The sequence below is a fragment of the Leucoraja erinacea genome, chromosome 6, assembly GCF_028641065.1.
Source record: "Leucoraja erinacea ecotype New England chromosome 6, Leri_hhj_1, whole genome shotgun sequence".
Taxonomy (NCBI): domain Eukaryota; kingdom Metazoa; phylum Chordata; class Chondrichthyes; order Rajiformes; family Rajidae; genus Leucoraja; species Leucoraja erinaceus.
Genome location: NC_073382.1, coordinates 21,125,144 through 21,151,265, shown reverse-complemented (window position 1 = coordinate 21,151,265; position 26,122 = coordinate 21,125,144). Strand labels below are relative to the sequence as shown.

At 42.0% G+C, this 26,122-nt stretch overlaps 1 protein-coding gene across 1 annotated transcript in view; it reads left to right on the top strand.

The window, feature by feature from the left end:
• LOC129697949 (kelch-like protein 1) overlaps positions 1 to 21,524 on the top strand; it is a 357,960-nt gene extending 336,436 nt beyond the window's left edge. Inside the window, exons 8-11 of the mRNA XM_055636695.1 lie at positions 1,933 to 2,095; positions 5,133 to 5,345; positions 7,440 to 7,611; positions 15,445 to 21,524. Coding sequence (XP_055492670.1) covers positions 1,933 to 2,095; positions 5,133 to 5,345; positions 7,440 to 7,611; positions 15,445 to 15,501 — 605 coding nt within the window. The 3' untranslated portion in view covers positions 15,502 to 21,524. The remainder of the gene's footprint in view (positions 1 to 1,932; positions 2,096 to 5,132; positions 5,346 to 7,439; positions 7,612 to 15,444) is intronic.
• The last annotated feature ends 4,598 nt before the right edge of the window (positions 21,525 to 26,122 follow it).

Genomic DNA, 26,122 nt, shown 5'->3' with positions numbered 1-26,122 from the left:
AAAACGTACATGGTCGAAGCCAGTCTCCGGGCGTCAAAGGAGGTCGAAGGAGGTCTTCTTCATAGTCGAGGGAGGTCTTCAACATATTCATGGGAGGCCGTGCATAGTCGTGGAAGGTCGTAGGAGGTCATAGGTCACCGTGGCCTTGATTTTTTTTAAAGTCGCTTAAGGTCGCCAGCGGTCGGGGTGGAGGTTGCCCAAGTGGGACAGAGGCTTAAAATGCTGCATTTCATCAGCAGCGATGGGAACATCTATGTCAGGAGACAAGGTATTTTTGGAAGGGGAAATAAAATAATCATGAAACCTAAAAGAAGGGTCGAGAGGGAAAAAAAAATGTTTAGGATCAAATTAAAATTAAACTACAATACATTGAATATCAAATAAAATTGTGAAGAATCTTTTGACTAGTTTGATGTATAGTCATTATTGTTGTTAATTTTCTGTGGAATGAAGACACAAGGTGCTGCAGATCCTGGAATCTTGGACAAAATCAAAGTGCTGGAGTAACTCAGCAGGTCAGGCAGTACAGCTTTGAGGTGAGAGGGGCCTGTTCTTGTGCTGTACTGTTCTATATAAGTGCAGAGGGAATTTGGGTCAGGACCCTTCTTCAAACTGATATTCAAATGTTTCTGTGAAATGCCTGCTATTGTTATTTCTCTAAATAAATGGCAGGCTAAAGCTGCAATGGTTTACTATATCTTATATCTCTCTCTGCTATTCCATTCTGTCAAGAAAATAAATCCATGTGATGAATGATAAAAGGCAGATTTTATTGCTGTAACACTAAGCAGAATTGGATCATGAGCACTGGGAAAAAGAGTAAACAAAAGTGAACACTATGGGTGAGAGGTATGCTTGGATATATAATTGAAATCCAACCTGGCTATGGTCTGTGTAAACCAGATAATGTTTATTTTTTCACCACCCAATCATCAGTGGAATTATAGCAACATTAAACATGTTATTTGCATGTGGTAATACTAACCTAATCATCTTGAGTTGGATAAAGTACTCAAGGAAGAGGATACGCTCTATACCAACCTGAATCCTAGTGCTTCATCAGAATACATGCCAAAGCTGAATTCAAGGCACATACTGTAATTGTATCCCACTGGATTGGTTTAGATAACTGGTACATACTCCAAGGGCTAGAAAACTGAAATTTAGCAACAATATTTTTTGGTTAGACAATACTGTACCTGCAGACAGAATAGTGCAGAATTTATAATTCCCTGTCTCTCAATCTTTTCCATTAATGATAATTAAAAAATTGTGGATTCCATTTGGTTTTAAGTATATTTTTCCTTCTCTTCAACTGATTAGCCTAAAGTGTGAACTCTGGTTTTGTGTCCAGAGTTACGGCCTGTCTGTTGAGTATTTTCAATTTTTTTTTTTTGTACTACTACTTTGTACTAATACAGAGTTGACGTGGAAAAGCTTTTCCCACTGAGAGTAGGGAAGATTCAAACAAGGGGACATGACATGAGAATTAAGGGACTGAAGTTTAGGGGTAACATGAGGGGGAACTTCTTTACTCAGAGAGTGTGTGGAATGGGCTTCCAGTGAAGGTGGTGGAGGCAGGTTTGTTTTTATCATTTAAAAATAAATTGGATAGTTATATGGATGGGAAGGGAATGGAGGGTTATGGTCTGAGTGCAGGTATATGGGACTAGGGGAGATTATGTGTTCGGCACGGACTAGAAGGGTCGAGATGGCCTGTTTCCGTGCTGTAATTGTTATATGGTTATATGTTATATGGTTACTGTGGGGGACAGCTTTACACCAACTTCGAACTGGTGCATGCTATTGCAGGGAGCATCATATTCCACAACTGACAGGGAAAGGCAGTTGGCCTGTGTAACATTATCAGCACACACTGTGCCTCTTGATCTGTTTCTGTCCATTCCATGAACATTTTTCAATCTTTTCCAGGTGTCGCTGTGTTAGAAGGTCCGATGTATGCAGTCGGTGGCCATGATGGCTGGAGTTACCTAAACACAGTAGAAAGGTGGGATCCACAAGCCTGCCAGTGGACCTTTGTGGCCAGTATGTCCATTGCTCGGAGCACAGTGGGAGTAGCAGCATTAAATGGCAAGTGAGTAGGGAATACAGCTTCAAGAGTGTATTCCAGGTTGAACACATCTCTATTGCACTAACTCTCTGATTGATAGATGTAATGAATCAATGTCACCATTGTGAAATAGAGGGAAAAAAAGGACTGCAATGTAACTAATGTGTATGGTTAAATTATTGGACCAGAGGCCTACATCATTGATCCAGCAACATAAGGCCAAGAGGAATTTAAATTCAGGCAAGTAAATAAATCTTGAACTTTAAAAGTGTAGTCATGGTAACAGGCATCTTGAAACGGCTGAATTGGTGTAAAAAGCCATCTATTTCACGTGTTATTCAAAGATGGAAAACTTCAGTCTGTACGTGATCTGGTCATTTTTGTCTCCTTATCCATCAATAGGTCAGCTTTCCACAGCTTCCTCAGTTCCACAATAATTAAAGTGGTCATTACGTATTGGCAAACTCGACGATATCCACAGTCTATGAACAACTACATTTATAAGAAACTAACGTTTACTTGATGACAACAATAAATACTTATCTATGACACATCTATCAGATCTTAACAAATCTAGAGAGGCAGACAACACAGTTTGTATTCACCCCATACCACCTTGCAATCCTACAAGGTTTTAATTAGCAGCTTATTTAAACATTTGGATTAATTTTTTAATTATTTGTTTTTAACACTTTACGGTTTCTTTTGTGAGTTTTAGGAATATTTAAATATATTTGAGATATTTGACAACTGACAAAAGTGGGATGTGGCCTTGTCAGCTATCAATGGATTTGAGAGGGGATCAGTGGTTTGCCTTTTTCTGGCTGACTCACATTGTGCCATTGTATGTTCAAGGCCTGATCACTAGTCAAGTCCTGATCAATATTCAGGGCCTCATTACACAATGCTGATATCCTCTGGACAAGCAAAGCTGATGTTTTGGATTCAACTAGGATCATTTCAGGATAACAAAGATGCTAGATGACAACTTGACGTCATTACAATATGGTAGATGACATGCCAATACCAGTAAAATAAATACAAACAAATATGTTGTTATCATTGTAACTGGCATTTTTCAATAACTGGTGTGGGGGAGGGGGTGGTGTGGGGGTGTGGGGGGGGGGGGTGGTGTGGGGTGTGGGGGGAGGGGGTGGTGTGGAGGGAGGAGGTCGTGTGGGGGCGAGGGGGTGGTGTAGGGATGATGTAGGGGCGAGGGGGTGGTGTGGGGGCGAGGGAGTGGTCAAGTCAAGTCAAGTTTATTATTCGTCACATACACATACGTGATGTGCAGTGAAATGAAAAGTGGCAATGCTCGCGGACTTTGTGCAAAAAGACAAACAAACAAACAACCAAACAAACTATAAACACAATCATAAACACACACATATTCTTTTACATAGGGGGTGGTGTGGGGGGGTGGAGTGGGGAGAGGGGGGGGGGTGGTGTGGTGGAGGGGTGGTGTGGTGGAGGGGTGGTGTGAGAGGGAGTGGTGGGTGTGGGTTGGAGGGGGGGTGTGGGGGGGGGGGGGGGGGTTGTGGGGGGGGAGGGGGTGTTGTGGGGGGAGGGGTGGTGGTGGAGGGGAGTGTGGTGGTGTGTGTGAGAGGGAGTGGTGGTGTGGTGGGGAGTGGTGGTGTGGGGGAGGGGTGGTGTGAGGGGGAGGGGTGGTGTGGGGGAGGGGTGATGTGAGAGTGAGTGGTGGTGTGGGGGGAGGGGTGGGGTGGTGGTGGTGTGGGGGGAGGGTGGGAGTGGGGTGATGGGGGGAGGGGGAGGGGAGGGGGAGGGGTGGGGGGGAAGGGGAAGTGGGGAGGGGGGGGGGGGGGGGGATGTGGGGAGGGAGGGTGGGAGGGGGGAGGGGGGAAGGGGGTGTGTAAGGAGGAGTGGGGGGGGGGAAGCGGGGAGGGGGGGGGGGGGGGAGGGTGAAAGGGCTGTGTGTGGGGTGGAGGGGGTGGGGGTTTGAGGGGGAGGAACTCCACTCAGCGGCCAGCCACCGACCATGGCACCACACAGCACATTCTGACTGCAGACAGCACTTACCCGACTCCACACAGCAGCTTTCCCGACTCCACACAGCGGCTTTCCCGACTCCACTGTTGTGGACTCAATCCGCATGGCTTGTTTAATCAGCCCCGCCTCCAGGATTTTATTCTCCAGCGGGTGCTGGAAGTGTCATTACCTTCATGGTGACTGACAGGCATGAAGACCAATCTGCTGATCTCACTATTTTTTAAACCTTCATACCTTTTCTCATATTTCAGCGATCGGAACAAAACAGAGGAGAATGGTGGCGAAAAAATCCTAGCGATATACGGTGGTGTTTTTGCGTAAATTTAATTACAATGCAGACCGAAGTGGTCATGATGAGAGTTTTAGCAATAGTATAGATAGATACTTCATAAAACTCATTTTGAAATCTCTCAAGTACCTGTCATAATAGATCTTAGTGTAGTTCAATATCAATTTGTTGTCCACTTCACTTCAATCCTCTTGTGCAGTGCCATGGGTATTTTATTCAATTGCGATGTTATATGAATGTAAGATGTATTGTATGGCACAATTACAGAGAAAATATTGGCAAGATTCAACAAACTTGAGTGACTTAATTTCCCCCCTCAAAGTTATGGAATCATATACAATCAAAAGATCACATTCAATAGTATTACAACTGAGATGCATAGATGTTTAGATCAGAGTATAGCAAAATGTAATTGGTTTAGGTTTAGGTATTGTCCTGCGTGTCAGTTCAGTGAAAGGTTTTGAAGTCAAAGATTAGACCAGCCATGTTCTTATAGAATGGAAGGGCAAATTCAAAGGGCCTTTCCGTCTACCTTTAATCTGACATCATATATTCTAAGCTGACTAATTTTTAAGATGAACTGAAAAGCGTTGAAAGTAAAATTGCAAAGTGGGCCTAATAAACTTACTCTTTCTAAGAGCTGACTGAAACAATGGACCACATCATCTCCAAATGTGTTGTAAGACTCCACATCTGGTGATTTTAGTATCAGCATTGTTGAGGCCATAATACAGATTTTCTGAGCAGATTTTACTTTGTCAACAGGCTGTATGCTGTTGGGGGTCGCGATGGAAGTGCTTGCCTCAAATCTATAGAATGCTATGATCCACACACCAATAAGTGGAGTATGTGCACACCCATGTCCAAGAGGAGAGGAGGTGTGGGTGTGGCAACCTGTGATGGTTTCCTTTATGCAGTCGGAGGCCATGATGCTCCAGCTTCAAACCACTGCTCTCGGCTTTCGGACTGTGTAGAAAGGTAAAAGATTGAAATAAAATTGTGACATTTCATATTTAAAATATTGTACAAAATGTGCACAAACCATATTAGTTTTATTCACAGCATCTTCCTCTTCCCATCACCCAAGTTTGGTGCAAACTGGCAATAGATTGGAAAAAGCAAGATTATGGTAGGATTATTACTAGGCCACTTTCCTGATTATCTCACTCTATGACTCTAAGATCAAAATAGTTATTTTGTAGGACAAGGATATTAAAGTTTACAAACAAGCAACTATATGAAACATGGTACCAATTTGCCATGGTCTGAATGAATAATGGAACATCATCTTTGAGATACAGATATTATTACTGTAATGGTTGAAAAATTGCTTATTTACAGAAAGGTTCATTATTCGAATGCTGCTTCCTTCGAACTGATCTGTTGAGGCATCAATCTACGTTGAGCTGTCTCGAGTAGGTGTCTGTGGTTTAATTAACCCAGAGTGGAAATTCATCAATATTTAATAAAAATGCTCATTATTCATAATGCTTTATAATATTCCACAAAATTTGTTCTAAAGTGTTGCATGTTTCAAATTATAGTAAATTATAAACAGAAGCATCACCAATACCCAAACATCTGAGTGGCATTTTAAATCATTCTCATCCAATTTAAATCTTGATTAATAAACCTGGTGTATAATAATGTGTCTCCTCCATGGCCAGAATGAGGCCCACTGTGAATTGTAGGAGCAGCGTCTCATATTTTGCTTGGGTAGTTTACACCCCAGCGGTATGAACATTGACTTCTCCAATTTCATGTAGTCCCGGCTTACTCCTACTTTCCCCTCCCCTTCCCAGCTCTCCCACAGCCTACTGTCTCTGCCTCTTCCTTTCTTCTTCCCTCCGCCCCCCCCCCCCCCCCCCCCCCCCCCCCCACATCAATCTGAAACATAGAAACATAGAAAATAGGTGCAGGAGTAGGCCATTCGGCCCTTCGAGCATGCCCTGCCAATCAATATGATCATGGCTGATCATCCAACTCTGTATCCTGTACCTGCCTTCTCTCCATACCCCTTGATCCCTTTAGCCACAAGGGCCACATCTAACTCCCTCCTAAATATAGCCAATGAACTGGCCTCAACTACCTTCTGTGGCAGAGAATTCCAGATATTCACCACTCTGTGTGAAAAATGTTTTCCTCATCTCGGTCTTAAAAGATTTCCCCCTTATCCTTAAACTATCACCCCTTGTTCTGGACTACCCCAACATCAGGAACAATCTTCCTGCATCTAGCCTGTCCAACCTCTTAAGAATGTTGTAAGTTTCTATAAGATCCCCCCTCAATCTTCTAAATTCTAGCGAGTACAAGCCGAGGCTATCCAGTCTTTCTTCATATGAAAGTCTTGACATCCCAGGAATCAGTCTGGTAAACCTTCTCTGTACTACCTCTATGGCAAGAATGTCTTTACTCAGATTAGGAGACCAAAACTGTACGCAATACTCCAGGTGTGAAGAAGGGTCCTGACCCAAAACATATTTCCTTTGCTCCATAGATGCTGCCTCACCCGCTGAGTTTCTCCAGCATTTTTGTTAACTAAAATATATATTGTTTAGTTTAGAGATACAGTGTGAAAAGAGGCCTTTTGCCCACCGAGTCTGCACCAACTACCAATCCAATCACCCATACGCAACACACTAGAGATAATTTACATAATCCAAATAAGCTACAAACCTGCAAGTCTTAGGAATGTGGGAAGAATCCAGAGCACCTGGAGAAAACTCTTGCAGTCACAGGGAGAACATGCAAACTCCATACAGTTAGTACCTGTAGTCAGGATTGAACCCAGTTCTCTGGCGCTGTAAGGCAGCAATTCTGCTGCTGTGCCACTGTGCAGCCCAGTATACTTGACTGATGGATTTACTATCCAAATGTTAGTGTTGGCAATATTATACATCCAGCATGATAATATATCTATAACTTATTTCAACTTACCATTCAAATGAAACCTTACTTATAGATATGATGTTATACTTATTTATTGATAAACTGGTATTTATTGTCACTCTACATTAAAATCGCATTGAACCTTTTTATGATCATCATGTTATTTTACCATTTTCACATCAGATACGATCCCAAAACTGACACCTGGACAATGATAGCTTCAGTGAGTGCCCCTCGTGATGCAGTTGGAGTCTGTCTCCTTGGAGATAGACTATATGCAGTTGGCGGATATGATGGACAAACTTATCTAAACACTATGGAATCTTATGATCCACAGATTAATGAATGGACACAGGTAATATATATTTTTATTACTAAATTTCAGGAGCCGTTATGATGGTCTCCTATTTAATAGGAGCAAATTTCATGATCAGACAACTACCAGCATAAATTACACTACTGTATTGCACAAAACCATGGACAGTTGTTCAAATGCATGCATTGTTATTATTGTTCATCATGTATGCCATTTATCATTGGTAGAAGGGCATTTGCACATAACTATTAACTCCTTTATTGAATAATACAATCAAAGTGCTCACTGTCTGATTACTCATTTTTAAAGCATGGATGCAGTGTTAGTTATTTCATAATGTTCTTAAAATGTCTGATCATCTGCATATACTTGTGTTTTTTTTGTATGGATAGGAATTTTAGTGCAATGGTGAGAGAATGCTGTACTGATGTGCTGTTGGAGGTGCAGTTTATCCAATAAAATTCTGTTTTTTTCAGCTGGGCATAAAATACGTCATAGCACTGTTTTTCAGAAGAGTGGCACAGAGGTTCAAAGGGACTTGGGAGTGCTGATAGAGGATTTCCAAAAAGTTAATTTGCAAGTAAAATCAGTTGTAAGGAAGGCAAATGCAATGCAAGCATTTATTTCGAGAGGTATATAATATAAAAGCAGGGATGTGATGCTGAAGCTTTATAAGGCGGTGGTCAGATGACAATTGAATATTGTGAGCAGTTTTGGGCCCCAGATCAGAGGAAGGTTGTCCAGGCATAGGAGAGGGTTCAGAGGAGATTTACGAGAATTATTCCGGGAAGAATTAGGTTAATATATAGTGAGCATTTGACGGCACTAGGCCTGTACTCGCTAGAGTTTAGAATGATGAGGGAGGATTCAATCAGTCACGATTGAATGGCAGAGTGGACTGAATGGGCCCAATGGCCTAATGGCAGTTGGAGCGGGTGGAGTGCCCACTCTGCAATGTTCCATCACACTTCAAAATAAGTGGGCTTGAGGAAGCCGCTGATTGGTGGAAGTGGATTAGAGGAAGCAGCTGATTGGGAGTCAGATCCCTGCTGAACAGGCCTAGTGCTGATTTCTGAACAGCACTTTGTATTGTAACCTGGGTAAGGGGGGGAGAATGAGGGCCAGGGCAGTTTATTGTTCTGGATGTCAGATGTGGGAAGTCATGGAGTCTGGTCGCCTTCCAGACGTCCACATTTGCGACAGGTGCGTCGAGATGGGGGCTCCTAAGGGACCGTGTTAGGAACCTGGAGCAGCAGCTCGATAACTTCTGTCTGGTCTGGGAGAGTGAGCAGGTCATAGAGAGGAGTTATAGAGAGGTGGTCACTCCAATACCACGGGAGGCAGACAATTGGGTCACGGTTAGGATGGGCAAGGGGCAGAGGCAGGGACTAGTGAGTACCCCGGTGGCTGTACACCTTGGAAATAAGTACTCCTGTTTGAGTACTGTTGGGGGGGACAGCCTACCACAGAGACCGGTCCTGTTGCTCAGAAGGGTAGGGAAAAGAAGAGGAGGGCAATAGTAATAGGGGACTCTATAGTTAGGGGGTCGAACAGGTGATTCTGTGGACGCAGTCAGGAGACCCGGATGGTGATTTGCCTCCCTGGTGCCAGGGTCTGGGATGTGTCTGAACGTGTCCAAGATATCATGAAATGGGAGGGAGAGGAGCCTGAGGTCGTGGTACATATAGGTACCAATGACATAGTTAGAAAAAGAGAAGAGGTCCTGAAAGGAGAATTTAGGGAGTTAGGTAGAGAGTTAAGGAGAAGGACTGCAAAAGTAACAATCTCAGGATTACTGCCTGTGCCACACGACAGTGAGAGTAGGAATGGATCGAGGTGGAGGATAAATGCGTGGCTGAGGGACTGGTGCAGAGGGCAGGGATTCAAATTTCTGTATCATTGAGACCTCTTTCAGGGAAGGTGTGACCTGTACAAAAAGGATGGGTTGCACTTGAACCCGAGGGAGACCAATATCCTGGCGGTGAGATTTGCAAAGGCTATTGGGGAGACTTTAAACTAGAACGATTGGGGGGAGGGACTCAAATAGAGAAAGCAAGCAGACAGTGTGTGAGGCAGGAGGCAGAGAAGGGAAGCACTCAGACCCACCATGTAGGGGAGAAAGAAGAAAAAGATAATAAACAGAGGTGGTAGGTTCCTTAAATGTGTATATTTTAATGCTAGGAGCATTGTAAGAAAGGTGGATGAGCTTAGAGCCTGGATTGACATCTGGAAGTATGATGTTGTGGCGATTAGTGAAACATGGTTGCAGGATGGCTGTGATTGGAAACTAAATATTCCAGCATTTTGTTGCTTCAAGTGTGATAGAATTGGAGAGGCAAGAGTTGGAGGTGTTGCATTGTTTATCAGGGAAGATATTACAGCAGTGCTTTGGCAGGATAGAGTAGAGGGTTTGTCTAGGGAGGCTATTTGGGTGGAACTGTGGAATGGGAAAGGTGTAGCAACACATATAGGGGTGTATTAAAACCCGCATAATGGGGAGCGAGAATTGGAAGAGCAAATATTTAAGGAGATAGTAGATATTAGTGGTAAGCACAAGGTAGTGATTGTGGGAGATTTCAATTTTCCACACATAGACTGGGAAACACATTCTGTAAAAGGGCTGGATGGTTTGGAGTTAGTAAAATGTGTGCAGGATAGTTTTTTGCAGCAATATATAGAGGTACCTACTAGAGAAGGGGCAGTGCTGGACCTCCTGTTAGGAAATGAGACAGGTCAGGTGGCGGAGGAATGTGTTGGGGAGCACTTCGGGTCCAGTGATCACAATACCATTGGTTTCAATATAATTATGGAGAGGGTCAGAACTGGACCTAGGGTTGAGAGTTTTGATAGGTGAAAGGCTAACTTTGAGGAGATGCGAAAGGATTTAAAAGGAGTCAATTGGGACATTTTGTTTTATGGGAAGGATGTAGAAGAGAAATGGAGGACATTTAAAGGTGACATTTTAAGAGTACAGAATCTTGATGTCCCTGTTCGGTTAAAAAGAAAGCGTAATAATTGGAAAGAGCCATGGCTTTCAAGGGAAATTGGACACTTGGATCGGAAACAGTGAGAAATCTACAATAATTATAGGCAGCATGGAGTAACTGAGGTGCTTGAGGAGTATAAAGGATGTAAAAAGAATCTTAAGAAATAAATTAGAAAAGCTAAAAGAATATATGAGGTTGCTTTGGCAAGTAAGGTGAAGGTAAATCCAAAGGGTTTCTACAGCTATATTAATAGCTAAAGGATAACAAGGGATACAATTGGTCCATTTGAGAGTCAGAGTGGACAGCTATCGGCAGAGCCAAAAGAGATGGGGAGAGATATTGAACAATTTATTTTCTTCGGTATTCACCAAGGAGAAGGATATTGAATTATGTGAGGTAAGGGAAACAAGTAAAGTAGCTATGGACACTATGAGATTCAAAGAAGAGGAAGTACTGACACTTTTAAAAAATATAAAAGTGGATACGTCTCCAGGTCCTGACAGGATATTCCCTAGGACATTGAGGGAATAGCAGGGGCTATGACAGAAATATTTCAAATGTCGTTGGAAATGGGAATGTTGCCAGAGGATTGGAGTACTGCGCATGTTGTTCCATTGTTTAAAAAGGGTTCTAAGAGTGAACCTAGCAATTATAGACCTGTTAGTTTGACATCAGTGGTGGGCAAATTAATAGAAAGTATACTTAGAGATAATATATATAATCATCTGGATAAACAGGGTCTGATTAGGAACAGTCAACATGGGTTTGTGCCTGGAAGGTCATGTTTGACTCATCTTCTTGAATTTTTGAAGAGGTTACTAGGGAAATTGATGAGCGTAAAGCAGTGGATGTTGTCTATATGGACTTCAGTAAGGCCTTTGACAAGGTTCCACATGGAAGGTTGGTTAAGAATGTTCAATTGTTGGGTATTAATAGTGGAGTGGCAAGATGGATTCAACAGTGGCTGAATGGGAGATACCAGAGAGTAATGGTGGATAACTGTTTGTCAGGTTGGAGGCCGGTGACTAGTGGGGTGCCTCAGGGATCTGTGTTGGGTCACTGTTGTTTGTCATATTCATCAATGATCCGGATGATGGTATGGTAAATTGGATTAGTAAGTATGCAGATGATACTGAGATAGGTGGTGTTGTGGATAATGAAGTAGATTTTCAAAGTCTACAGAGAGATTTAGGCCATTTGGAAGAATGGGCTGAAAGATGGCAGATGGAGTTTAATGCTGATAAGTGTGAGGTGTTACATCTTGGCAGGACAAATCAAAATAGGATATACATGGTAAATGGTAGTGAATTGAGGAATGCAGTTGAACAGAGGGATCTAGGAATAACTATGCATAGTTCCCTGAAGGTGGAATCTCATGTAGGTAGGGTGCTAAAGAAAGCTTTTGGTGTGCTGGCCTTTATAAATCAGAGCATTGAGTATAGAAGTTGGGATGTAATGTTAAAATTGTACGGCATTGGTGAGGCCAATTCTGGGTTATGGTGTACAATTTTGGTTGCCAAATTATAGGAAAGATGTCAACAAAATAGAGAGAGTACAGAGGAGATTTACTAGAATGTTGCCTGGGTTTCAGCACCTAAGTTACAGAGAAAGGTTGACCAAGTTAGGTCTTTATTCTTTGGAGCGCAGAAGGTTAAGGGGGAATTGATAGAGGTCTTTAAAATTCTGAGAGGGATAGACAGAGTTAACGTAGATAAGCTTTTTCCATTGAGAGTAGGGAAGACTCAAACAAGAGGACATGATTTGAGAATTAAGGGACAAAGGTTTAGGGGTAACATGAAGGTGAACTTCTTTACTCAGAGAGTGGTAGCTGTGTGGAATGAGCTTCCAGTGGAAGTGGTGGAGGCAGGTTCAATTTTATCATTTACAAATAAATTGGACAGGTATATGGATGGGAAAGGAATGGAGGGTTATGGTCTGAGTGCAGATAGATGGGACTAGGTGAGAGTAAGTGTTTGGCACGGACTAGAAGGGCTGAGATGGCATGTTTCCATGCTGTAATTGTTATATGGTTATAATACTACCCCTATAATTTATGAACTTGTGAACTTATGAAATGTTATCAGCCACCCTCAATTATCGGCCGATAATCATGCTTCACTCAACTTCGCAAAACAATAATTAATTAGTAATTTTTAAACACCAGTGCTGTGGGAGCTTCGTGTGCAGAAATGGGATGAGACAAAATAACGCTGACTACACATGCTGACAACTAACATAATTGACTGCTAAGTGACATGAATGATCCTGGCAAGCATGCAATGATGCTGCATTCAATGGAAATCCTATATTTATTTTAAAGCCATCAGCATTGATAGATAGATAGCCTTTTATTGTCATTCAGACCGAAGTCTGAACGAAATTGCAGCAGTCATACATATAATACCATACAATAAAACAACAATAAAACAACAACATATTAACATCCACCACAGTGAGTCCACCCAGCATATCCTCACTGTCCTTTGGTACGCTTCAGTCTCTTCCCTCCTCTTCTCCCCCCTGAGGCCCCCCCCCCCCCCCCCCCCCCCCCCCCCCCCCCCGGGCGATGTTAAGAACAGTCCCGCGGAACCGCGGCCTGGGGTGGTTGAAGCTGCCGCCCACCAGTCCTGCAGAAGCAGCTGCTGGCCCACGGCCGAACATCGGACTCAGGCCGCCGCCGCCAGAACACCGTCCCAGCCACCCTCACGTGAGTACTGCGCCGTCTCCAGCCTCGGGCTGGGCCGCCCCGACTTGGGCGTCGCTTCTCCCCCCGGACCGGGCCGCTCCGACTTGGGCGCCGAACCTCCCCCGGACCGGGCCGCCCCGACTTGGGCGTCGCTTCTGCCACGGACCGGGTCGCCCCGACTTGGGCGCCGAACCTCCCCCGGACCGGGCCGCCCCGACTTTGGTCCTTCTTCCCCGAACATCGGATCAGGCCGCCGCCCGCCAGAACACCGTCCCAGACCCTCCGTGCAGAAATGGGCGAGAAACCTCCCTCGGGCTGCCAGCGCCGCACCTTCCCGAGCTGCGCTCCGACGGGAGCCTCGTTCCACCCCTCGTGCTGGCCATCCTCACGTGAGCGTCCCAGACCCCTTCCTGCCCTGAGCCGGACCACCCTCACGGGAGCGAGCTCAGAGCGATATGGTGCTTTGCCTCCGGAAGCTCGAGGTCGTCAGCTCCATTAGGCCCTCAGCACAGACGGAGCACTGGAATACGACAGTCGCAGGAGAGTAATGCAAAGTTTCCTGTAGTAAAACAAAAAACTAGACACAAATAAAAATAAAGACTAAAAAACACCCACGCCGGTAGCCGCTGCAGTACCTCAACAGACAGAACTGCAAGTAATGAAGCCTGTAGCACACTACTCACCCATGGTAGTACTCTGCAAAAGTTGTTGCACTGGGCAGCCTGTCATCAGTGCTGAAGCTGTCCACACAGCAAAATCCATCTTTGAATGGACAAATGCAGTAGCAGAACATGCTCCCACTAGTAAAGTGATTAAGAATAAGGGGTAAGCCATTTAGAATGGAGACGAGGAAACACTTTTTCTCGCAGAGAGTTGTGAGTCTGTGGAATTCTCTGCCTCAGAGGGGGGAGGAGGCCAGTTCTCTGCATACTTTCAAGAGAGAGCTAGATAGCTAGATAGGGCTCCTAAAACTAGCAGAGTCAGGGGAAATGGGGAGAAGGCAGAAACGGGGTACTGATTGGGGATAATCAGCCATGATCACATTGAATAGCGGTGCTGGGTCGAAGGGCCGCATGGCCTATTCCTGCACCTATTGTCTATTGTCTATTGTCTATTGTGATAGTTCAGTAAAGGATAGAAATTACAGACAAAGTCTCCCATGTATATCAGGGAGGTGGGAACAATTAATCTATGAATCAACATTATGAGCTGAACAACCATTGCCAGAAAAAAAACACAGTATGTGAGCCAACTTCTAAATGAGTACACTTTCTAATGGAAATGTTAGTTACCACAAACTAACCGCCGGGTGGCCGCCTCGCCAGCAGTCTGTTTCGTCCCTTCTCTGCTTTTATTATTTTAAGTATGTCTTGAATGTTTGATTTTTAATGCTTCTTGGTCTGTTTTATGTGGTGGATGCTGTGGGGTATCGAGGGAAACTTTTTCCAGTCACTTACCTCGACGGAGATGTGATTTTTCTCCGTGTCCTATCTCCGTGCCTCCTTCCGGCCTACAACGTGGAGTGGTGCGGCCTTTCCTGAAGACTGGCCCAGAGCTTCAATCCGCGGGCGAAGTGGACTTACCATCACGGAGCCTGGGATCTTTTGCAGAGGATCGTCAATGTAGGAGGTCCGACAGCGGGGTCTGTGGACTTTAACACCATGAAGCAGCAGTCTCCGGTAAGAAGCGGCTGACTCGGGAGCTCCATGCCGCAGAGTGTTCCGACCCATTCCGACGCCGGAGTTTTGATCATCCCCACGAGAGGACTTGAACAGCAGACTGTCCGCAATGGCAAGTGTGGAGGATTCAGCCCTGACCACGGATGAACAAAGGAGGAAGATGGCTGAACTATATTGCCTTTCATCGCAGTGAGGAATGTGGATTCTGCTGTGGTGGATGTTTATGTTACATTTTTATTTTATGTGGCTGAATTATGTATTCTTGTTTTTTCTCACTTAGTATGGCTGTATGGTAACTCACGTTACCTCAATTGGGACATGTGACAATCAAAATGAATCTAACCTGAATTAAGTTTTGCAAATTCTTTTTTTTTAAAGTGAGCTAATGGATACATTTTTTCTAGAATCTTTAGTTTATTTCTGAAATATTAACTTATGCTCTAAGATCTCCTAGGCATGAAAAGATTCTGGTATTCATGAAATCCTACACATGTACTGACCTTTGGTTCTCTTCCCGCAGGCAGCATCCCTGAATATCGGGCGAGCTGGAGCCTGTGTTGTAGTTGTCAAGATGTGAAGATGCAGTCAACGCACAAAACTTTCTCTTCTTAGCATTGAACTAGTATTTGTAACTTACTTCTGCATCCTACATTCTCACCAGCATTCCATGGAGCCTCTTTGCAGGTTTCAAGGTACGCCTGTTTTCTACCAAGAAGCATCCACTTAATTGAAACTATTTGAGTGCTGGAAAAAAATAATTCTGAAACAGCAATGAACTAACCTAAATCCTCTGCAATAATCAGAGTGACCAACACAAAACCAAACAGCCAATGTTTGAGAAACCATACAGTATATTAAAATGTTTACCTGTATTGAGATTGTGTTTTTAGGATTGTTGCTGCATCTTCAAATCACCTCAAGCACTTAAGTCAGAAAACTCTCAAATCAATTTTTGAAATTCATTAGATTTTAGTCAATCGCAGAGAGATTAAAATGCATAGAAATTACAAAAGAAACAAAAAAAATCACATCTATTCATGAAAAATGTACTTTGGTAGAGAATTGTCTAGAAAACATTCCAAACGAGACTACACCACCAAATAAAATCTTAAAACAAGCACATGTGAAGTTTATGTAGGTCTCTCAGTAGTATCAGTGAATAGATATTTTAAAACAGTAATTTTAATAGGTAAGATGTTGCCTTGGTATTGCTGGTGTTCTCAAAGATGCAGTCTACAATGAAGCATGAAATATCACCTCATTGCAACCAGAGACAATGGAATGTTTCTTTGAATTTCACCCATCACTTTACCTTTTAATACTGACTGATTCTGAACAAGTCATCACAATGTGTCCATTGTAGTTATTTAGTGATCAGACTGCTATGTATTTAATGTTCTGCTTGAGAAATTATTGGTAAAACTGTGTATTATTGTTGACATTCTTGAGATTTATTCATTGTTATTATCATAGCACTGTTACATATATATATATTTATGTATATAGCAGCCAAAGCAGCAATCACTTTACACTTGTGTCCAAAGCTCTATGCTTATTACATGAACTAAAGTTGTGGTTCAGTTTGCAACACCCTTGCCTTTGAGTTATAACATTGTAGATTCAAGCCCTTGAAAGGAACAACCAAGCACAAAAGTGTTGGCTAATTCTTCACAGCAGCATGGAGGGACAGAAGCACTGTTGGACATTCTATTGTTTTTATGACATCTTTAACCACGTTGCCTTGAAGATAGATAGTAAGGATTATATTTTAAGGACACAGGAGATGTCTCATCATTTTAGCCAATACTTGTTATTTACCCATAATGCACTCCATTTTAGCAAACTATTTAATGACACTTTAAGGGGTATTGGTGTTGTAAATTACCTACAGCGTTTCTCATTAATGACAATGACAAAGATTCCAAAACGCGCCATTAGCTATAACATTTTAATGCAACCTGAGATTGTGCATAGTGCTGTGTAAATGTACACCTTTATTTAAGTAATGTTACCATAACAAATGGAGATAACACGAATGACCAAACGGTATGTGTTTTGGAACCAGACAAATTACTTATTTTTGGTTTAACGAGCATCAAAATAGCAAAGCATGAATGTATACAGGATGGAAATTCACCACCTTAGTTAAGAGAGTCGTTGACAGTCAGCTATTGACCATTAAACCACTAACTGATAAATAGATCTAAGAATCAATAAACAACTTCCAGGTTAAGATTGAAGGATATATTACTTTACTTAAAAGATTTCATTGATGAAGAAGTGAAGATATGTATTAAATGTTATTGATAATTATCTCCAAAGAGGCAAATTTATTATTTGTGAAGAAGGAAGACCAGCTTGTGTTCATCCTTGTAATTCACTGTACAATTTGCTTGGCACATTATGTTGAAGTTTATCAGTGTCACTTCTACAATAATGAGATTAATTGGCTGACACTTCAGAACTTTGGAAAAAATCTCAGTTATTGTTTACAAGGTCTTCACATCACCCTTGTCGTTTTCTCGGAAATCGAGATATTTTACGTTCAAAATTATTTAAAGAAATTACATAAAATGAGAGAAATTTAACCACAAGTAATTGCAAAGCCAACATATTAATTACCAAATGTATTGGCTACCAAATTAGCCACCAGGGTGACTAATTATAAAATACCATGCTCAGGATTTTTTTTTTTTTTAAATTTATGTATTAGATGTTGTCCTTTCAACTTTGTAGAATCTTTTATCTTTTTTCTTCATTTTCACGTTTTAATTTTTTTCCTACATTCTCTCCCAAATCCCCATGACTGATTACAGTTGTATAATAGTACTTATTAAGTATTCTCTCATCACAAGTAGGCTAAACAATGAGTGTTGTCCTATTTTGTTGTGAAAAAGGCTTGTTTCTTTCTGTTAATGTGCATTGCAGGATAGGGAATAGGAAAGGGCATCCTATGACCTATTTAAGTGGATTCCCTTTTGCCCATTGTACCAGCATTAGTGCTTTCAAAGAGCAATCCAATTAGTCGCTTTGACTAACTAATTTCTTCAATATTTTTCATGTACGTTACTGTTGAATTTTCTCCCTGTGTTCAGTGAGTGAAGACCACAGCATGACAATTTACTTTATACATTTCTGGTCCCTTTGCCAATTACCTTAAATCTGTGAAAAATCAAAGAAAAAATTGCATATGGTAGAATCAAGAAATTAAAGTAGAAAATTCTGGAAATACTCAGCAAGTCAGGCAACATTCATACAATGTGAGTTAACATTTCAGGCTGAAGACTCTTTTGTTGAAGGTTCAGTTCTGATGAACGCCATTGACCTGAAACTTTAACAGTTCATCTTTCCACATATTTTTGCCTGACCTGCTGAATGTTTCCAGCATTTTCGGTACATATTTACCTAAAATCCACATATTTTAATCACAGATTCTCTCTCACAACAAGAAAGGATATTTTTTTCTTATGTACTCAATGAATGACTATCAAATGCGATTGTTAGATGTACAATATTCATAGACACCTGATTAAGTAATCCAAAAGGCCAATGCCAGCTTGTCATAGCCCCAACCCTGTCCCTAACCCTAACCAATTGGCACCAATTTTTGCACATCTTTTGCCAACAGAGAAAAGCCCGGATCAGAAGTTCTCTTCTACGTGACTAATACCAATCTCTGGACCATTAAGAGAGTCACAAATATGATCCCTCTCATATTATTGTGTCTTTTCTTTTGCACCAATTTTTTCAGCGTTGTAAAGGTAGACTGATGGAACTGAAGGCTGATAAATCCCCAGGGCCTGATAGTCTGCATCCCAGGGTACTTAAGGAAGTGGCTCTAGAAATTGTGGATGCATTGATGATAATTGTCCAATGTTCTATAGATTTAGGATCAGTTCCTGTGGATTGGAGGGTAGCTAATGTTATCCCACTTTATAAGAAAGGCAGGAGAGAGAAAACAGGGAATTATAGACCAGTTAGCCTGATATAGGTGGTGGGGAAGATGCTGGAGTCAATTATAAAAGATGAAATAGCCGCACATTTGGATAGCAGTAACAGGATTGGTATGAGTCAGCATGGATTCACGAAGGGGAAATCATGCTTGACTAATCTTCTGGAATTTCTTGAGGATGTAACTAGGAAAATGGACAAGGAAGAGTTAGTGGATATAGTGTACCTGGACTTTCAGAAAGCATTGGATAAGGTCCCACATTGGAGATTAGTGGGCACATGGTATTGGAGGTAGAGTGCTAATATGAATAGAAAATTGGTTGGCAGACAGGAAACAAAGAGTAGGGATTAACGGGTCCCTTTCAGAATGGCAGGCAGTGATTAGTGGGTTACGACCAAGCTCGGTGCAGCTATTTACAATACACATCAATGATTTGGATGAAGGGACTCAAAGTAACATTAGCAAATTTGCAGATGACACAAAGCTGGGTGGCAGTGTGAACTGTGAGGAGGATGCTATGAGAATGCAGGGTGACTTGGATAGGTTGGGGGAGTGGGCAGATGCATGGCAGATGATGTTTTTATTTATTTATTTACTTATTTATTTTCAATTTTTTTATTTAAACAAAACAAAACAAAAAACAGAAAGAAAAAAAAGATAACAGAAAAAAACCACCAGACATAAAAGGATTGGTGCAATCCACATGGTGCTACACAGTCAGGCATTGCAAGGGCACGAGTAAAGAGCACAGGACTACATCACTGCAGATAATATGAAATTATGAAATGATTGGTCTTTGAGATGGTTGATAAATGGTCCCCAAACACTTAAAAAGTTGTTGGGTGCCTTGGAGTTGTAGAAGCGTATCCTTTCCACCTGTATGATTATTATCATTTCATTGAGCCATTTTTCAAAGCAGCGGGGTGTGGATGATTTCCAGTCTGTTTGGATCATTTTCTTGGCTGCCACCATACCAAGCATCAGCGCTTGTTGTTCTTCAGACGTAAAGTACAAAGCAGTCTCTGAGCATCCAAAAAGTGCCAGTTCTGGATCAGGGGGAATATCTTTTCCATAGACCTCAGAGAACCACTTAAATATTTCAGACCAGTATCTTTGTATATGAGGACAGAGCCAGAAAATATGTGTTAAATAACCATCTGCACCTTTGCATCTGTCACATAATGGAGAAATAGCTGGGTAGATTCGATGTAATTTGGTGGCAGATGCAGTTTAATGTGGATAAATGTGAGGTTATCCACTTTGGTAGCAAAAACAGGAAGGCAGAATACTATCTAAATGGCGTCAAGTTGGGAAAAAGGGAGGTACAACGGGATTTAGGGGTCCTTGTTCATCAGTTTATGGAAGTCTGAAGAAGGGTTTCGGCCCGAAACGTTGCCTATTTCCTTCGCTCCATAGATGCTGCTGCACCCGCTGAGTTTCTCCAGCTTTTTTGTGTACCTATGAAAATAAGCATGTAGGTACAGCAGGCAGTGAAGAAAGCGAATGGCATGTTGGCCTTTATAACAAGAGGAGTTGAGTATAGGAGCAAAGAGGTCCTTCTGCAGTCGTACAGAGCCCTAGTGAGACCACAGCTGGAGCATTGTGTGCAGTTTTGGTCCCCTAATTTGAGGAAGGACATTCTTGCGTAGGTTTACAAGGTTAATTCCCGGGATGGCGGGACTGTCATATGCTGAGAGAACAGAGTGGCTGGGCTTGTACACTCTGGAGTTTAGGATGAGAGGGTATCTTATTGAAACATATAAGATTATTAAGGGTTTGGATAAGCTTGAGGCAGGAAACATGTTCCCGATGTTGGGGGAGTCCAGAATCAGAGGACACAGTTTAAAAATAAGTGGTAGCCATTTAGAACAGAGACGAGGAAACACTTTTTCTCACAGAGAGTTGTGAGTCTGTGGAATTTTCTGCCACAGAGGGTGGTGGAGGCCGGTTCTCTGGATATTTTCAAGAGAGAGCTAGATAGGACTCTTAAAGATAACGGAGTCAGGGGATACGGGGAGAAGGCAGGAACGGGGTACTGATTTGGGGATGATCAGCCATGATCACATTGAATGGCAGTGATGGCTCGAAGGGCCGAATGGCCTACTCCTGCACCTACTGTCTATTGTCTATAAACTGTTGCACATAATTTTCTTTTGACTATTGTTTACAACACTTTGCACTTTTATGTCATGTCTCTGCAATTATTCTCTAGTTTTTATTTTGAAAGGAATCTGCAAAGCTGCAGAAAAAAAATTGCTTGTGTACTGGCAATGTACACATTGATTTTTGCTGTGTTCAGGTGCTACAGGATGGTGTATGAAATAAGACAGAATTGTACATAAACTTTGGAAAAGAATCATTATACAGACACATTGCATACAAAGGTACCAGTATTATGTGGCATTGTATTAAAAGACCAAATAAAAACGGCACATGAAGCCATTAAGTATCAAGCTTGCCAAAAGAAATGAAGTATGCAGTTGTTGTAAAATGAATAAGTGTTGGAATGAAGGAATCCTGCAGTTATGTACTGTAGCTGCAACATTTTTATAGAATGCTCTGTGATAACTTTTCCTTTGGTATGATAAAATCTTAAAAGTGTTTCAGCTTTGTCAAATATGAGAAATAGTATGAGAAATAGTATGAAATACAGCATGAATTAAACATAGAAAATATATAACCCTTTGTGTTCATGTCCTGCTTGTTTTCATACATCACCATTTTTTACATTGACATTAGTAAAATTCTGTGCATTCAAACAATGAATGCAAGGGGTCGGGAGATCTTGGATGACTTGCAACCAGAAAGTAGTGCAATCTGGGATGGAATATGTATGTGCAAAATCACTAATGATCAGACGATGAATTATTCCATGATCACCTTACGCTGGAGTATATGCTGAATTAACTCTATAGACACTGTCTCAAAGCGCAGGTGAGAATCTCTGTATCGACTGGTGACTGCGTTGCCTCCAGATTCCTCATAATCATTCCAATATTTTCAGATCAGGAGTGTGATGCTGTATTCTCGACTTAACTTTCTGAGCGTAGTTACAACACTTGAAAATCTTCATACTATCCAGAAAAAGTTTATTATAAACCTATGCTCCATTCTTAACCAATGGTCAACCATGTCTGTAATAAGACACCAGAAACTGCAGATGCTAGGTTACAAATAAAGCCACAGTGTGCTGCAGTAACTCAGTGGGTCAGGCAGTATTTCTGGAAAACATGAACAAGTGACATTTTGGGTTGTGGCTCATCTTCAGATTAACTGTGGTGGCGGGGGCAGGGGGGGGGGAGAGAGAAGAAATCTGGAGGAGTGGATGGGCAGGACAAAGCCTGGTGAGTGATAGGTGGATACTGGCAAAGGGGGGGGGGGGGCGATTTGACAGGCAAATTGGTTGGCAAACAGGAAACAAAGAGTTTGGATTAACGTGTCCCTTTCAGAATAGCAGGCAGTGACTAGCAGGGTACCGCAAGGCAACATCTATTTACCATATACATTAATGATTTAGTGAAAGGATCAAAAGTAACATTAGCAAATTTGCAGATGTCACAAAGCTGGGTGGCAATGTGAACTGTGAGGAGGATGCTATGAGGAAGCAAGGTGACTTGGACAGGATGGGTGAGTGGGCAGGTGCATGGCAGATACAGTTTAATGTGGATAAATGTGAGGTTATCCACTTTGGTGGCAAAAACAGGAAGGCAGATTATTATCTGAATGGTGTTAAGTTGGGAAAAGGGGAAGTACAACGAGATCTGGGTGTCCTTGTTTATCAGTCACTGAAAGTAAGCAGGCAGGTACAGCAGGCAGTGAAGAAAGCAAATAGTTGGCCTTCATAACAAGAGGAGTTGAGTATCGGAACAAGGAAGTGCTTCTGCAGTTGTACAGGGCCCTAGTGAGACCACACCTGGAGTATTGTGTGCAGTTTTGGTCTCCAAATTTGAGGACGTAAATTCTTGGTATTGAGTGCAGCGTAGGCTCACGAGGTTAATTCCCGGGGTGGCGGGACTGTCATATGTTGAAAGAATGGAGCTACTGTGCATGTATACACTGGAATTTGGAAGCATGAGTGGAGATCTTATTGAAACATATAAGATTATTAAGGGATTCGACATGCGAGAGGCAGGAAACATGTTCCCGATGTTGGGGGATTCCAGAACCAGGGGCCACAGTTTAACGATAAGGGGTAGGCTATTTAGAACAGAGATGAGGAGAAACGTTTTCACCCAGAGTTGTGAATCTGTGGAATTTTCTGTCTCAGAAGGCAGTGGAGGCCAGTTATCTGGTTGCTTTCAAGAAATAGTTAGATAGAGCACTTAAAGATACCAAAGTCAAGGGATATGGGGAGAAGGCAGGAATGGGGTACTGATTGTGGATGATCAGCCATGATTGATCACATTGAATGGTGGTGCTGGGTCAAAGGGCCAAATGGCCTACTCCTGCACCTTTTGTCTGCTGTCTATTGTGCATTGTCTATTCTCAGAGAGTGATAGTCATTGAGTGATACAGTGTGGAAACAGGCCCTTCAACCCAACTCGCCCACACCGGCCAACAATGTCCCGGCTACATTTATGCCATTTGCCTACACTCTCCGGCACTGCATTCGCTATAAGGCAGCAACTCTACCGTTTCACCACCTCGGTACACGTGACAATAAACTAATCTCAAACTCAGATGTTGTCGAGCATGAGGACAAGTTCTAGCAGGCAGAAGAGAGTGTGAATAGATGGAAACTGATTAGATCTTTGTTCAAGGAAGAACAGAAGGCCTTAAGACCTTCCTGACCTTCGCTCTGATTTATGTATTGTCTACAAAATGCACTGAAATTATTAATGTAGGCTATTGATACAGCAATTCTCAAAACGGTCTTCTACCACAAAGAACAATTGTAGCAAGTGCATGGGAAGAGCACCACTTGACTGTAAAATAAATCAATATTCTTTCATCCCAACTGGATAGGTCATGGAAGTCTCTATCCAATGGGACTCTGGGGTTACCTTCATCAGCTAGACTGCAACAGTTCAATGAGGTGGTTCACCATCAGCTCCTCAATTAATTTGGAATTAGCGATAAATGTTGGCTTTTCCACGGGCACTCGTCCAAAAAATAGATTAAGAACTCAATTCTCAGTTGCTTCTTTCTTTACAACTGACCAAATTTAAAACAACAATGTGTAGCTGAAACCACTCTGGAAAGGGCTTATAACATTGAGTTGAATTCCAGGAATCTAGGATTACATGAATCCAGAGTAAGCGAGTTCGGTATTACAACTGCGCACGTGTGAGTTTGCCTAGGACATGGGTCATTCGGGATAAACATTCTCGCCAGCTGAGCTACTGTGTGATCGATAATTGTTTTGACCTGCGTTTCATACGTATTTTCCAGTTTTGCTTCTTCGAGGTAAGAAAATACTGCTTTCAAATCTATTAACTAGGTGTATTTATGGTTCATTTGTACAAAACTACGATGATCTTGGTGGTTTTATTGGCTTTTCCTTGGTCGCTTGCTGGTCCACTTCGGTGAGTGACATTGAATTACAACCATTTTTGATTATTTTTGGTTTGGAGGTGGGGAGGGGGAGAATGAAATTATTTCAATAATTATCAACATATAATATGAAAAATATTTGTGGGGTTTTCACCAATTACTATATTAGTCCACGACCACGGGCTATATATATGTTTGTTGACTTCTGAATGAGTGCTGCAGATACATGTGTAAATAAAGTTGTGTAGTCACGAGTCACTTGGTCACTTAGTCACGAGTCTCCTGACTAATCATGTCTCTTCTGATTCCCATTACGTTGGATAATTTTAATCAGTATTTGACATTCTAATTTTCTGTTATAATCTTGTGATTGTATAAATTAATTATTTTGCATTGTAACTTGTAAGTGAGTTCATCTTTTCGTCCCGTCTTTTTCAACCCCCTGTCCGCCAAAAAATCATAATTTGGGTCGGCCATAACCAATATAAGATACAAAGAGGATGAAAAATCAGATTGAAAATGTTATTTTTACGCAGAGTTCCGCCCAATACATACACACAGTTTACACGGCGTTGTGTTCGCGATCACTAGCAATGCTCTTTGTTTATTCTGAATGACCTTTGACAAATCCCATGATTCATTGCGCACGCGCGAGATACCAAACTCACTTATAAGCAGGTAGCCCGTTGTGTCCAGCAGTGAGTTGAAAGCTGACACAGGTATTCTCCTTCTGTCGCTGGCAATTAGTTTAAATTGCCTTAAATTATTCTGCCTTCATCACATAAGGACCTATAACAAGCCATCAATTAAAGCCATACAGGTGTGCTATGCTCAAAGCCGTAATCAATTAACTGCAAATATGAGTGGAAGCCAGTCAATTGAAGCCAATTATGAAGAAAAAGATCATTAAAGGTAATCAATTGAGGCATTCTAACCAAAAGTTGAAGATTGGCTCAACTTCTGTCAATCTCTTATTACATTATACTGCAAGATGTTGCTATGAATTGATTATGGACTCTGCTCCAATGCAAACTTACTCATCCATTTTATTATCTGTGATTTTGTGTGTCACAAGTCAAATACCTCAATGAAGCTGGAACCACATAACCAGACTGGGTAGAAAAGGCAGATTTATTTTATGAAAGGATGTTATTTTGGCGGCCTCAAGAACGAAAACAGAAGTTTCAAACGGATCTTTAATCGAAAGTTCGGTTTTCAGTACACAGGTTCTCTAGATACGTCTGGCCACATCTGTGGTCAGTGCTGAACTAACGCACGAAAGCATAACCATGCGAAAACAAGCAGCCCCTCCCGAGTCACGTGTCCGCAGCTTCCGAACGCCGGGTTCGATACCTGCGTGCGCCAGTAGGCGCCGCTACATTATATTTTTTTATAATAATATTTTAGTTTCATGGCTGCCATTACTAACACTAATTTTTAACTCCAGATTTATTTATATTTCATGGCTGCCATGGTGTGAATTATTGTTTTTTGATCAGTGCTCCAAACATCTGAACTTAAGTCCAATAATTTAATATCTGCTGCTGTCCTCTCTCAAAGAGGAAAGGTCTGACACTGAAGTCAGCAGCAAGGTGGAGTGAGGGAAGACATGTTCTGATTGATAATTACGTGGTTTGAAAGGGAGTATTGTGGTCAACGACATCATTCCATTGGAGCAGATGCAAAGGAAATCCACAAAGCAGTTGCTTGAGGTGAACTTCTATTATGAGGATAGAGTGGATTAGTTTTCCCT